At 52.3% G+C, this 12,660-nt stretch overlaps 5 protein-coding genes across 5 annotated transcripts; 3 read left to right on the forward strand and 2 right to left on the reverse strand.

The window, feature by feature from the left end:
- Positions 1-916: 916 nt before the first annotated feature.
- ANOM_001445 (uncharacterized protein) lies at positions 917-2,759 on the forward strand (the record flags this gene model as incomplete). Its single annotated transcript, XM_015546702.1, has 3 exons — positions 917-944; positions 1,012-2,555; positions 2,604-2,759. 3 exons carry the CDS (start codon positions 917-919, stop codon positions 2,757-2,759), a joined length of 1,728 nt encoding a protein of 575 aa, XP_015411244.1.
- A 139-nt stretch (positions 2,760-2,898) lies between these two features.
- On the reverse strand, positions 2,899-3,960 carry ANOM_001446 (zinc-binding alcohol dehydrogenase family protein; the record flags this gene model as incomplete). Its single annotated transcript, XM_015546703.1, has 1 exon — positions 2,899-3,960. The coding sequence occupies one exon, from the start codon at positions 3,958-3,960 to the stop codon at positions 2,899-2,901; it is 1,062 nt and encodes a 353-aa protein (XP_015411292.1).
- A 369-nt stretch (positions 3,961-4,329) lies between these two features.
- Positions 4,330-8,469, forward strand: ANOM_001447 (uncharacterized protein; the record flags this gene model as incomplete). The annotated part of the gene is made up of 2 exons (XM_015546704.1): positions 4,330-4,791; positions 4,855-8,469. The coding sequence occupies 2 exons, from the start codon at positions 4,330-4,332 to the stop codon at positions 8,467-8,469; spliced, it is 4,077 nt and encodes a 1,358-aa protein (XP_015411293.1).
- A 661-nt stretch (positions 8,470-9,130) lies between these two features.
- On the reverse strand, positions 9,131-10,754 carry ANOM_001448 (MFS transporter; the record flags this gene model as incomplete). The annotated part of the gene is made up of 2 exons (XM_015546705.1): positions 9,131-9,779; positions 9,847-10,754. 2 exons carry the CDS (start codon positions 10,752-10,754, stop codon positions 9,131-9,133), a joined length of 1,557 nt encoding a protein of 518 aa, XP_015411246.1.
- Positions 10,755-11,243: 489 nt separating this feature from the next.
- ANOM_001449 (Zn(II)2Cys6 transcription factor) lies at positions 11,244-12,391 on the forward strand (the record flags this gene model as incomplete). Its single annotated transcript, XM_015546706.1, has 3 exons — positions 11,244-11,254; positions 11,287-11,752; positions 11,813-12,391. The coding sequence occupies 3 exons, from the start codon at positions 11,244-11,246 to the stop codon at positions 12,389-12,391; spliced, it is 1,056 nt and encodes a 351-aa protein (XP_015411247.1).
- Positions 12,392-12,660: the final 269 nt, after the last annotated feature.

Below are 12,660 nucleotides of genomic sequence, written 5' to 3' on the forward strand. Positions count from 1 at the left end.
TTGTTGGGAGGAAGAGGGCGAAGAGTGCCACCCTCCGTTTGCTTCGCACCGGACTGTCGCACAAACCAGAAGCCATACAGCGGACACATCACCGCCGAGGTGGCCATCTGCGAGAATAGCCCCCACGTGGTGGAACTAGGGATGTTAGCTCCCATCCAGATTGCAACCTCATGCCATGCCAAGCAGGGCCAGATTACAGGAACACCCACTATCGTACCAAGCTGCCTGGTTCCGCTCGGGCCCCCTCCGTATTCAGGATAACGGGGATGACAGCCACGTTCGCGAGAAACTGCACCATAAACCGGCGCCCGGCGGGGAAGATGGGATTGCGGCCAACGACAGGGAGATTGAATGCAACCATCGACATGAGGCCACGATCTAGATCGGGGCAGTGTTGCAGCCCGAGAATCCCTGTCGATTGGTGGCTGGCCACGATGCCATCCATCTCGTCAAAACCTCCATTCCAGGTAAAGACGCCCCAGACACCTACACGGCGGCCATGGCGAGGCTCAAAAAGATGAGCGGGGTCAGATGCAGCATGGTTTGGGGCAAGAATATGGAGACTGTCGATTTCTGAAGCGAAAGGAGTATTGGTCTGGGCGTGCGTACACTGGCAGTACGATGTCCTTGGGATTCCCTTCTCAGGCCATGCCTCTGGGTGCATCTAAATAGTACTGAGGCAGTGAGACGGATTCGCGAGATTTGCCCGATTGGACACTTGAAGCCGCCTCTACTAAGCATCCACTGTCCACCATCATTGGGTCTGGCCCGTTTCACCCGAGCAATGTCCATTCGGTTACTCCGAGTGAAGGGATCCACTAGTAAACACCCTTACCTTCTGTGATGGCTTGGAGACAATGAACGAGGGGAGGTGGTGAGCCCAAGCTCTCGCGACAGAGTCCTTTTCGTTGCTGCTATGTACGACGTGATAGTCATCGGTGCGGGTGAGTATCCTGGTCCCCGAAAGATCGCTATCTGATAGCTCGAACTAATCCGCGTGACCTGTTGCAGGATGGTGCGGGCTCGTCGCCGCAAAAACATATCTTCAAGTATGTCCGGATGCGCGCCTCCTCCTTGTGGATGGCGATTCCAGTATTGGCGGCACCTGGAGCAAAGAGCGACTCTATCCGCATCTCGTGGCTGAAGCGCATCATGGTCTTTTCGAGTTCTCTGATCTCCCGATGCGCCGCGACACCGTGCTGCCCGATGGGCGCATTCCAAGTGCCGCCGTTCACGACTATCTCACCGAATATGCCACCAAGTTTGACCTCATCGACCGCATTCGCCTCAACACGTGGATCGAGAATGTACGGCGCGAGCCCGCTGTTATTGGTGATAATGAAGCACCTCGGTGGATGTTGACGGTAGCGGGCTCGTGCGAACAGATTCCGACGAAAAAGATCATCATCGCGACAGGACTCACATCGGAGCCGTACATGCCGTTTCTGCCAGGCCGCCAGGAGTTTGAGGGCGAGGTGCTGCATAGCAAGGCGCTGGGCCATCCACAAACTGGTGACCGCATTTCAGACCCATCGGTTCGTCATGCCGTCGTGTACGGAGGGTCTAAGTCAGCCTTTGACGCAGTGTACCTGCTCCTACGCGCCGGGAAGACTGTGGACTGGGTGATTCGCGAGCAAGGCGGCGGACCTTCGATGATGACGCCGCTCTCGATCCTCGGTCAACCCAGTTTCCGCCTCAATAATAGTCGCCTATTAGCTCTCTTCTCGCCGCATCCCTTCGACACCACGGTGAAAGCCTCCTGGTGGCAACGAGTGATGCACCGGCGTTCCGGCCGACTGGCACAGTTGGCTGTCATCGGCTTCTGGCGTATCTTGGCCTATCTATTACAACGGCCGTGGAAGTATAACCAGAGCGCTAATGGCAGGCGTCTCAGGCCTCTACTAGCTCTAGACAGTCTGTTCTGGAGCCCAGCTACACTGGGAGTTATGACGCACCCGGAGCTGTGGGATGACATTCACTCTGGAGAGCGGGTGACAATACACCGCCAGGCAATCACAGCCCTTGGGAAGGACAAACGCGTCATCCTGGACAATGGAGTTGAACTATCTGCTGATTTGGTGGTATGTGCCACTGGATGGCATGCTCGACATACTCTGTTCAAGCCAGAAGAGCAGCTGGCTGTGGGTCTACCGTCCGCCGTATCGTTTGACCCCAAGTCTCAATCCGAATGGATTAATCTCCAGAGAAAAGCGGATCAGGAGATCATAGAGGAGATGCCAATCCTCCAGAAGAGTCCTGTCCCTTCAGTCCCATTCCGCTGTGAAGATGATTATCATCTGTACCGCTTCATTGCACCCAGCAGAGAACCCCCATCCCACGAACGGTCCATTGCGTACGTCGGATTCCTTCGCACCGCCGGCGCGCCCATCGTCTACGAGGCGCAGTCCTTGTGGGCGACGGCTTATTTGACGGGGGCATTGGACGTGCCAGGACCATCAGAGCGCATATCTGAAGTCGCTCGAACAAATGCCTGGATTCGTCGTCGCTATATCTGCGGGCGCAAGGTTCCTTTTGCGTTGTTTGACTTTCTTCCGGTAAGCCCTAAATGCCCAATTCTTCGTAGTGGTGACTAACTACTACAGTATGTTGATATGCTCTACCGGGATTTGGGGGTAAATCCACATCGAAAAGCCAATATGGTAGCCGAAATTTGCGGCCTTTACCAGCCGCGAGATTTCCAGGGGGTGGTTTCAGAATGGTTAGCTAGTCGAGGCGTCAAGGATATCGAGAATGTTTGACGACATGTATTTAGACGGATGTCAGAGGTTTATTTTTTTGAACGAAAAATCTCGTAGAAAATTCTAAACAGTCATGGTATTGAGTAAAGTGTAGGTTCACACCAGCATTGTCTCTGTCTAGTAGTCCACATCCTGAGCATCAAACCCGATAGACCAGCTTAGCGCCACGCACTTGAGAGTCCCGCAACCGCTCTAACCCTGCAAGAACTCCATCCAGCCCATTCTCACCAATGATAATGCGATGCGTCTGGATACGACCTTGATCCAACAGCTCCTGCACCAAGGCCCACCACCGACGGCCAAATTCGGCATCTGTAGCAACCGCCGGGAATCGCGTGGCGCCCATGCCCCAATCTTCGCCAAACACGGTATAGGCCATGGTCGTGGTGCTGGTCACATCTGACCGCTGGCATTTTATGGGTAGCAGAGAAGCGTAGTGGCACTCATCGAGAGCGGACAGTGCATCGCCACAGAACTGTGCGCTCGATGGGATCGATACAGTATCCCAGGCCAGCCGTAGGGGTTTGCTCATGCGATCCACGTAGTCCTGAATTTCTTGGACAGCTTCTTCACCATCAGCATAGTCAAATTGAGCCACGGCCCCCAGCGTCTCTACCAGATCGAAGTGATCTGGAGAGCAAACGGCTAGAGGTGCAAATCCCGAGAGCTTTGCAAATTGAATCCCCAGCACACCAGACGCGGTTGATCCCCCATAGATGAGGAGGGGCTGTTGCTCTTCTGTTGGTGTTTTGGGATCTTCCCCTTGTGTTCCAGGGAATGGCAGTTGGAGGGCTTGGTAGAGCCCCTGTCCAACCGATGTGACGCCCACTCCAAGCGTAGCGGCTTCTTCAAAGCTCATGTGCTCTGGAATGAGGATTTGAATGTCGGCTTTTGCCAGAATATACTCAGCGAAGGCTCCATCTTGGGGTTCCTGAGAGTTGCCTCCATGCACAAATCCAGCAACGCGATCGCCGACCTGGAAGCGCGAAGAAATTCCCGGCCCGATCTTCTCGACAACCCCTGCGTAGTCGCATCCAAACAAGATTCCGGGCCTCTCAGTAATCTCAATATGCTTCCAGTCAGTGGGATTTAACGCCACAGCTTTTGTTCGGACCAAGAGATACCCATTTCGTAGAGAGGGAAGCGGTCGGTCATGGACGAGGGCGGCTCGCCCAGGGCTTACGCTGATGATGGCCTTCATTCTCACGAGGTATGGGGAGAGAAAAAATAATCATACATGGGTATATCTCAGCATGAATACTGTCCTACTATTTGTAGGATTGAGGCTGTGCCTCTCCCAGGTCCGCTGCCCAGCTGGCCCTAGCACGGACTGGTCCCATTCCGAGCGTTAGGCGGGATGCATGTACCGAGTAATACTGTTCTATTATGTATTGTCCATATTAATATCCAGGTGGGTCAGCCCTCGATCCAAGTTTCTCTGTAGTACTTCCCATAGTGGGAACTCATCCCATAAGCAAAAGCATCCTGGTTCGGCTCCCGTTTAAATTGCCTCTAGGCACTCTGCATTATATTTCTTGGTCGAATACCATCTTGAGCTAGCTTGGCAACAATGTCACATTCCAGCCATTATTCCCCGGTAGACTCGGGGATGGTTCCCTCCAGCTCTTCAACCGAAGATCATTTGTCCCCGACGCTGTCTGCATCGATTGTTCTCCCAGCGCAACTGAATCCTTTCGCAAAGGCATATGACATCCCTCCATCAAGCATCGTCCAGTTGGGTTGGGCGTTGCTCTTGCGGTGCCATCTGGCAATCCCCTCGCCATGCTGGAGCACCATTGATGACAAAACAATGCCTAGAGGAAGTGACACTCATGCTCTACAGTGGGAGTCTCTCCATCTGGAGGAGGGTCGCTCTATCAGCTGGATACTCCAGCGATGGGAAGACCCATCAGTCCATTGGTATCTGTCTTCCGATCAGCTCCCAGGTAGTAAATCCCCCACTCTCACAACCATGCTATTCTTGGTGAAGGAATATGGTTTGTTTGACCCAGTCACGCCGATTGACCCCGGGGTAAGTGAAATACTAACACTGGAAGTTCACTAACTCGGAGCTTATGCTGACGGTATTGGACAGATGGGAACGATAATATATTTTTACCCTTCGGATGAACAGCCCCGGCTTCATATCTCCTGGAATCCAGATGTGGTCTCGAGTGGTCACGCATTCCATTTGACTCGATCTCTAGAACACGCACTCCAGACCATCTTCTTAGCCCCCAGTGTGGACATTCGCGACGTCAATCTCTTCGGTATTTGGGATCACCAGCAGCTCCTCCAATGGAACTCGTATTGCCCGGATCCTGTTGATCGCCTTGTGCAAGAAATGTTCCAGGACGTGGTCGCTGCTACCCCAGAAGCCTCCGCAGTGGCCGCCTGGGACGGTGAACTTAATTACCGGGAACTTGATCGCCTTTCGTCCCGACTGGCTGGAGTGCTACAAAGTGATTTTGGTGTGGTGTCAGAGACCATTGTCGCCCTCTGCTTTGAGAAGTCCGTCTGGGCGATTGTGGCCATGCTGGCCGTAGTCAAAGCCGGAGGAGCTTTCCTGCATATTGACCCCCAGCATCCTCCGGCTCGGCACCAAGCTATGATCAAAAGCACCGCTTCTAAGTTATTCCTATGTTCGGAGCAGACACGCGATACAGTGGTGAGATCCGTCCCCGACTGCCCGTCTCTGGTGATACACCGTGAAATGTTCGCGGCTCAGCCGGATCATGCGCAGCAGGACACCGTGATCTCTTCCGGGAATCTAGGTCCCACAAATGCGGCCTATGTTGTTTGCACATCGGGCAGCACTGGGACACCGAAGGCCATTGTCGTCGAGCATGTTTCGCTTTGTAGCAGTGTGACGGCCCAGGCCAAAGCAATGGATATTACGGCTGGATCACGCGTGCTACAATATGCAGCATATACATTTGATGTCAGCATCGGCGACATCTTCGCAGCCTTGACTCACGGCGCATGTATCTGCATTCCTTCGAACTGGGAAAGAGCGCATGATTTATCCGGTGCTATCAATCGCCTGGGTGTCAATCAAGCATGTCTAACCTCGACTGTCGCTAGTCTTCTCACCCCAGTGGAGGTCCCAAAACTGAAGAAACTTACGCTGGGAGGTGAGCCCGCCACGCAGCAGTGTATCAATATGTGGGTCGACAAGGTAGCACTGAAGAATATCTACGGGCCTGCGGAATGTACAGTATGGTGCATAATCCAGCCTGACGTCTCTTCTGGTATTGCCGTATCTAACATCGGTCATGCCATTGGTGCGCGGGCCTGGATCGTCCATCCTGAGAACCACGACCGGCTTATGCCTATTGGAGCTGTGGGGGAGCTACTGATCGAAGGGCCACTGGTCGCAAGAGGATATCTAAATGATCCCGTGAGGACAAACGCGGTCTTCCTTGCGCAGCCTCCCATATGGCTGGCGTCTTTTGGCCCTCCGCCCCCTCGCAGTCGATTCTATAAAACAGGGGATCTGGCACGCTATGGACCTGGCGGGGCATTGCTTTTTGAAGGTCGCAAGGATACGCAAGTCAAACTTCGAGGCCAACGTATCGAGCTGGGTGAGGTTGAGTATCGCCTCCATCAGGCCCTGTCTGATTTATCACCTTCGGCGGCCGTTGAGTTGGTGCATCCCAAAGAATCAACAGCGCCGCTCCTGTGTGCATTCATCACCTGGGATGAGGGAATCGATCTTGATCTCCAACCGGCAAAACCACCTCTCTCAGCTTGCTTAACACCCAACGCACGAAAGCGCTTCAACCATACGGTCTCACTTTTGCAGACCGAGATGGAGCGCACACTCCCTGCATACATGATACCGGGACTATGTATCCCGGTTCATAAGCTTCCTTTGACCACTTCTGGAAAACTGGATCGCAAGGCACTGCGATATTTCTGTACCCAGCACTCCCTCGCCTTTTTATCTACTTTTGAAAATAACAACGTAAACTCTCCTACAGATGGTGCCACTGATTCATTTGCTGCTCCACTTGAGACTGTCAGCCCGGCTGAGTCAACCCTGGCTCAACTATGGGCACAGGTCTTGGGAAGGAAAACCGACAGCATCGGTCGGAAGGATAACTTCCTCTCCCTGGGAGGTGACTCACTGGCAGCAATGAGGCTGGTAAATCGGGCAGCAAGAGATGCTCAACTCACCCTCACCGTTGCGGATGTCTTCAAGTGTCCGGTTCTAGCTGATCAAGCAAGCCTTGTCCGACCACTTGTCCAGACAAGGAACCTAGTGCCATTTGAGTTGATGGCCCCCGGGGACCTCCAGATCGAAGACTTGGTCGCGTACGTGGCGGAGAAATGTGGAGTACTCCACGACCAGGTAGAAGATATCTATCCTTGTACCCCACTGCAGGACGAGATGATGCGTGATTCGCTGTCTGGGGATCGAACGCAGATGGGCCAGGAGGTGATCTTACTTGCTGAAGATTTGGATATCCCTCGCTATCTGAGTGCATGTGCTCGAGTGTTTCAACGCTTTCCCATTCTGCGCACTCGGTTTGTCCAGCATTCAGACAGGCTCATTCAAGTTGTCATACGAGAAAATCTCGGCTGGCAGCGACCGGAATCACTCACAGAATATGTGGAAGCCGATGCCAAGGAGGCACCGGCCCTGAACAAACCGTTGACACGATGGGCATTGACCTCAGATAGCACTCACTGCATCTTGACAATGCATCATTCAATATTCGATGGTATATCATTGGGCCATATTTTGGGGGCAATATACGCTGTATACCAGTCTATCCCGCTGCCACCAGATTCGGTATCCTTTGCGGCATTTCTTGCCCAAATAAACGAGCATACTTCCGGTCTTTCGGATGATTCTAAGCAATTCTGGCGGTCCTATCTGCGCCCCAGCCCGGGCTCTGGAGACCTTCCTCTTCCGATCGTAGATTCTACATACCGACCATGCGCCAACCGTGGAACGCAGCGTCTGGTAACATTTCAGTCTGGTGTAGTACCAGCCTTGCAGCAGCACGGACTGACCGAAGCGACTCTCATCCGCGGGGCTTGGGCATGTACACTGGCACAACTCCAGACAAGCAGCTCCACCCCCTCGGACGTTGTCTTTGGTACGATTTTGACAGGTCGCAATCTCCATCTTCCAGGTGTTGACGCGTTGGTCGCACCTACCTTGACCCATGCGCCGATCCGCATACGCATGTCTGCTGCATCGAATGAGAAACCCGCTTCCTTCCTCGCCCGTGTCCAGGCCGACGCGACAGCGATGATTCCTTTCGAGCATGATGGGATGGACCGCATCCGCGCTATCGATGCCCAGGTCCGAGCAGTATGCGACCAGATGCAGACCTTGCTCGTGATTCAGCCGATTCCAGAAGGGCTGACTTCGGCTTCAACATCCCCCTTCCCCGGTCCGATTCTTTCAGGCCCGCGCGTGGAAGCCCGGGAAATGCGGCATTTCCATTGGTATGGCCTGCTCGTGGAATGCACGCTGCTGCCGACGAACGGATTCTTTGTCCGGATGTGTTATGACGATAAACTATTCTCGTCTGAGGACGTAGAGAGACTGTTGGATGACTATTCGCAAGCACTGCACGAGTTGGGTGGCGGGTTGACTGAGGGAGAAGAAGTACACCTTCCAACTGAACGAAAGTTGGATACTTTGACGCTTCCGGGTCTAGTTGCGCCTAGTGGAGCGGAAGACATGGTTTGATTTGACCCAATATTTCCGTAGATGATACATAGCTCACCCGGGCGGCAGCCACCAGACTCGAGGTCGCGTTGAAGCCAACACGCCGGGAGGTTAGTAGTTGGGTGGGTGACCACCAGCGAATGCCTCCTGTTGAATATTTTTGTTCTTTGGCAATTGTAGTCAGCTACCATGTTTTTAATAACTTCCCGAAATTGTTGACGAAAATTTCGTTTATATTATCCAAGTGAAATGCGCCGCTCAATGCATGATGCCTGACATCCGCTAGACCAGTTAGAATGCTTGCCGAATTATACATGATAGCCTTACAGGGAGGCTACGCATTGCCGCCCTTCGACGATCTCGTCAGCAAAAGAAGCTGCACAGCCATAGCTAGAACCTGTCTCGGAGCTCAGAGATTGGTGGACATGAAATTTCATGCAAGGCCTACCAAGCAATAACGTTGTGATAAACCGAACCAGTAGTATCTGCAGATGAGCCAAATTTATAGCCATGTATGGCGTTAAAACAGCTACAGCTGATCCCAAAGATCGCTAAGGTTCGATTGTATATTGTACGCATGAATATATTATTGTAACATAATAATCCTACTTTAGCGCAAAATAATATCACACAATGACCCAACAGTCCTAGTAACCTTAGGAAGACTCGTGGCGGAGGTATCTCATGTCGCCGCCTGCATCCTCTCCATCTCCTGAATCATGGGACTTGCCTTACGAATCCTATGCCCGTAGAAATAGAAGACAACCGGAATGGAGACACACGCTGCCTCAACAAGACCCAGCAAAGTACTGGCCCAGTTAAGCCCCAACGCGCTATACATCGACGGGCCGGCAAGCGGCAGACAAGCGCCCATGAGACTGCGGAAGAACATATTCCCCGCCATTGCAGAGGCAGTGTAGATACCGTACGAACGGGCGACGTAGCTAGTGGCATAAATGAAAACACATGCATTGCCAGCACCAAACGGAACCCCGGCCAGAATGGGCACGATCCAATGTACATCCGGCGTACACGTCCAGGCGAACCACAGTTGCCCAACGGCGAGGAGAACTGCGCCCAGAATAACAACGCTGACAATCGCCTCTGGAGATACCTCGCCAGTTTCAGGGTCCTTGCGATGACGATCAATGGCTTTGCGGAAGAGAGGCTCGCATGCGATGGTGATCAGGACACCGGACCCCATCCCGATGAATGAGAGGCCCCCAATTCCAGGTGACCAGCCACGCTCTGTCTGAAAGGCGATAGGGTAGGCAACGAAGCACAGATAAAGAATGCCGTACACGATCGCGATGTAGCTGTCCCAGAATATACTGAAACGGGTTACCGTCGGGTTAGCCTTGTGAGAACGGGCATAGGGAATTCAGGGCAAGTGCTTACCAGATTGGCTCGGTCAGAAGCATGACGAACGGCCGGCTAAGACCTGTTTTGAGTCGTTTTGACAAATCATCTCCCCCATCGTATCGTGTCCACCACTTGGGATCCCCTGTTTCATTCCGAAGTCTTGCTGCTCGCTTTTGGAGGATCACCGGAGCGTAGGTTTCCTTGATAAAGCACATCAAGGCTAGCATTGCACCACCAAAGATCAGGACAATCCAGTTCGTCCACCTCCAGCCCAGATACTGAAACACAAACCCGCCAATTATCGGGCCATAGACAGGGCCGTTGGTAGGTCCAATTGACCAGATACCAAACGCCAGGGCGCGATGTTTATCGGAGACAATATCATTCACCGAGGCGGGAGAGTTGCCCATGATCGCGCTGCCGAAGAGACCTCCGAAGAACCTGCTGATTAAGATCGCTTCGATATTACGAGCCAAAGCGCTCGGGAGGATGAGCAAGAGAAAGACGGTCATGGAGACTAAGTAAATGGGTCGTCGACCGACTACTTCGCTTAGAGGAGCGAATATGATAGTTCCCACCCCCATGCCAAGAAGGTAGGTAAAGACACCGAACAGACCGACAAATTTCGATATGTGGAATTCATCCTCGAGGCCGGGGACTCCTGAAGTGTATAAAGTGCTGGAGAGACTGACCACTGTCGCTCCAAGGCTCATTGTCACAATACTGACACCTTTGTACCATAACGGCCAGAGACGAGGGTTCTCGGAGTCCTCCGGTTCCCAGAAGACCTCGTAATCAGAAGAGTTTTCCAAACTTGGCAGCTTGGAGACGGTGGGTTCAAGTGTATGAGCAGTGTAGCCTTGTGCATCTGCCGTATAGCTTCGAGTCAGCTCAGGCTCGTTGACGGATATGTCTGTTATGTCGGAGTGGCGGAAAGAACCCATAGCCGTAGGCCTCTCACCGAAACTGAATCACGCACGACCCAGAAAATAGAACTAAATGATACTGAAACAACCAACAGTTTGACTGGAATTCGAAAATATGAAAGGATAAACAGAAACGTCACTTATACCTCCTATATCCTATATAGTTGTACCGAGCGGGAGTGACCGAGCGGGATGCCGACTGACCCATGAGCTTAGTAAACCAGATAAAAAAGCTGGCGAGGGATCTTGCCACTCGGCATCCCTCTTGCGATATCCTCACATCTTCTCCTGTATATTGCAAACGATACCACGACGTACGTATGCTACGATGCCGCCACGCTCAGATGCTAGCTCCGCTCAACCGTCTTTCCAATGCAAACACCCGGGATGTAGTATGAGTTATCAACGGAAAGAACACTTAAACAGACATATGGCCAATCATGCTAAAGGGGAGCGCTTCTCCTGTCCGTATTGTGATAGCACCCTAGCTAGAAAGAATGTACCATGATGAGCCTCGTGTGAGTTATCGTGAAAACTAACTATCCTTCAGCGACCTCTTACGTCGCCATATCCGGAACTATCATCCTGAGAGAGATCCTCCGCAGTCTCGAGCGCGGCAGGCTTGCGGAGCCTGCCATGCTCGAAAGGAACGGTGTGACGGTGGATACCCATGTAATCGATGTCAGCAGCGAGGAGCTACCTGTCCAAGTCCTCCGGGGGCGGCTCGTGGCAACAGCAAATCCCAAGAGGCCCAAACGCGCTTGAACGCGGATATAGTGAGTAGGGTGCCTGGTGAATCCCGGTGGATTGCCCAGGACTTTATTGATATCTACTTTCACGACTTTCATCCCACTTGGCCGTTTCTACATTGGGGGACATTCGAGCTCTCGAAAGAGCCGTGTATACTTCTCCAATCAATGTTAATGGTTGGGTTATGGATCAAAGGCGACCAAGCCGCGCGGGACACGGCGATGACTTTCCATCGTAATTTGCTTTCTGCGATTCAAGCTCAAAGGGTGTGAACCGATGTCCTGATCACAAAAGATAACTTGATGCTGACGTTCTCTGCCTAACAGACTCAATGGTATATCTCGGATTCGGCGACCGGCTGCAACAATGACAGTCCCTGGCCCATGGCGACCTACCAGAGCATCCTTCTACAGCTTATATTCGCTGTGTTCGTGGCCAAACAAGAGACCTCGCTTGATTTGAATATGCGTTTTCAACTACAGGATCCTACATATGAACTCCTCACATCACTTGTGGAAACCTGTCGCCGGCTCGGTTTGTTCTCCTATCCGAATATGCTGGCTCAGCATCATTCCTCTGCCCCAATAGCGCTCATATGGGTGAACGTGGAGGAAATCAAGCGTTTCGGGCTGGCGCTATATAAGCTCTGTCGACTCTGTACTCGGAGCACCTCAGCTGAGATAGATGGCAGTGACAAGAGAAGGGAGCTTCTAACTCTGACAGACCTGGACTTTTGCATGCCGGATAGCGACGAAATGTGGAACGCTCCGCCGAACACGGGGGTCGAATTAATCCGAAGTAGTGCGTTTCAGCAGACATGCAGGGATAATCGAGATCCAGACAACTGGATATCCCAGACATCGGGGAAATTGTGCGATTCTCGGGTCGGTATTGACTGGATATGACTCGTTTCCTAATTGGGATCTAGCCTGTGAGGGTTTCTGGGAGTTAGCTTGAATGCCATCTATACTTGGTTACAACGGATGATACGCCAAATACATTGACTACATTCTAGACTTGTACAGTGCAAGGACAACGCGCGTTTCATGGTAGTGAAGTACGACTTATGTTTTCGCCTGAGTTTATATCGTTTGGAGACCTCTACATCTTGTATGATACCATATATGTATTATGGATATCTCTAACCGTTGAACAATTCTATAGCGTGACCTTA

The sequence above is a fragment of the Aspergillus nomiae genome (assembly GCF_001204775.2).
Source record: "Aspergillus nomiae NRRL 13137 chromosome Unknown contig00015, whole genome shotgun sequence".
Lineage (NCBI taxonomy): Eukaryota > Fungi > Ascomycota > Eurotiomycetes > Eurotiales > Aspergillaceae > Aspergillus > Aspergillus nomiae.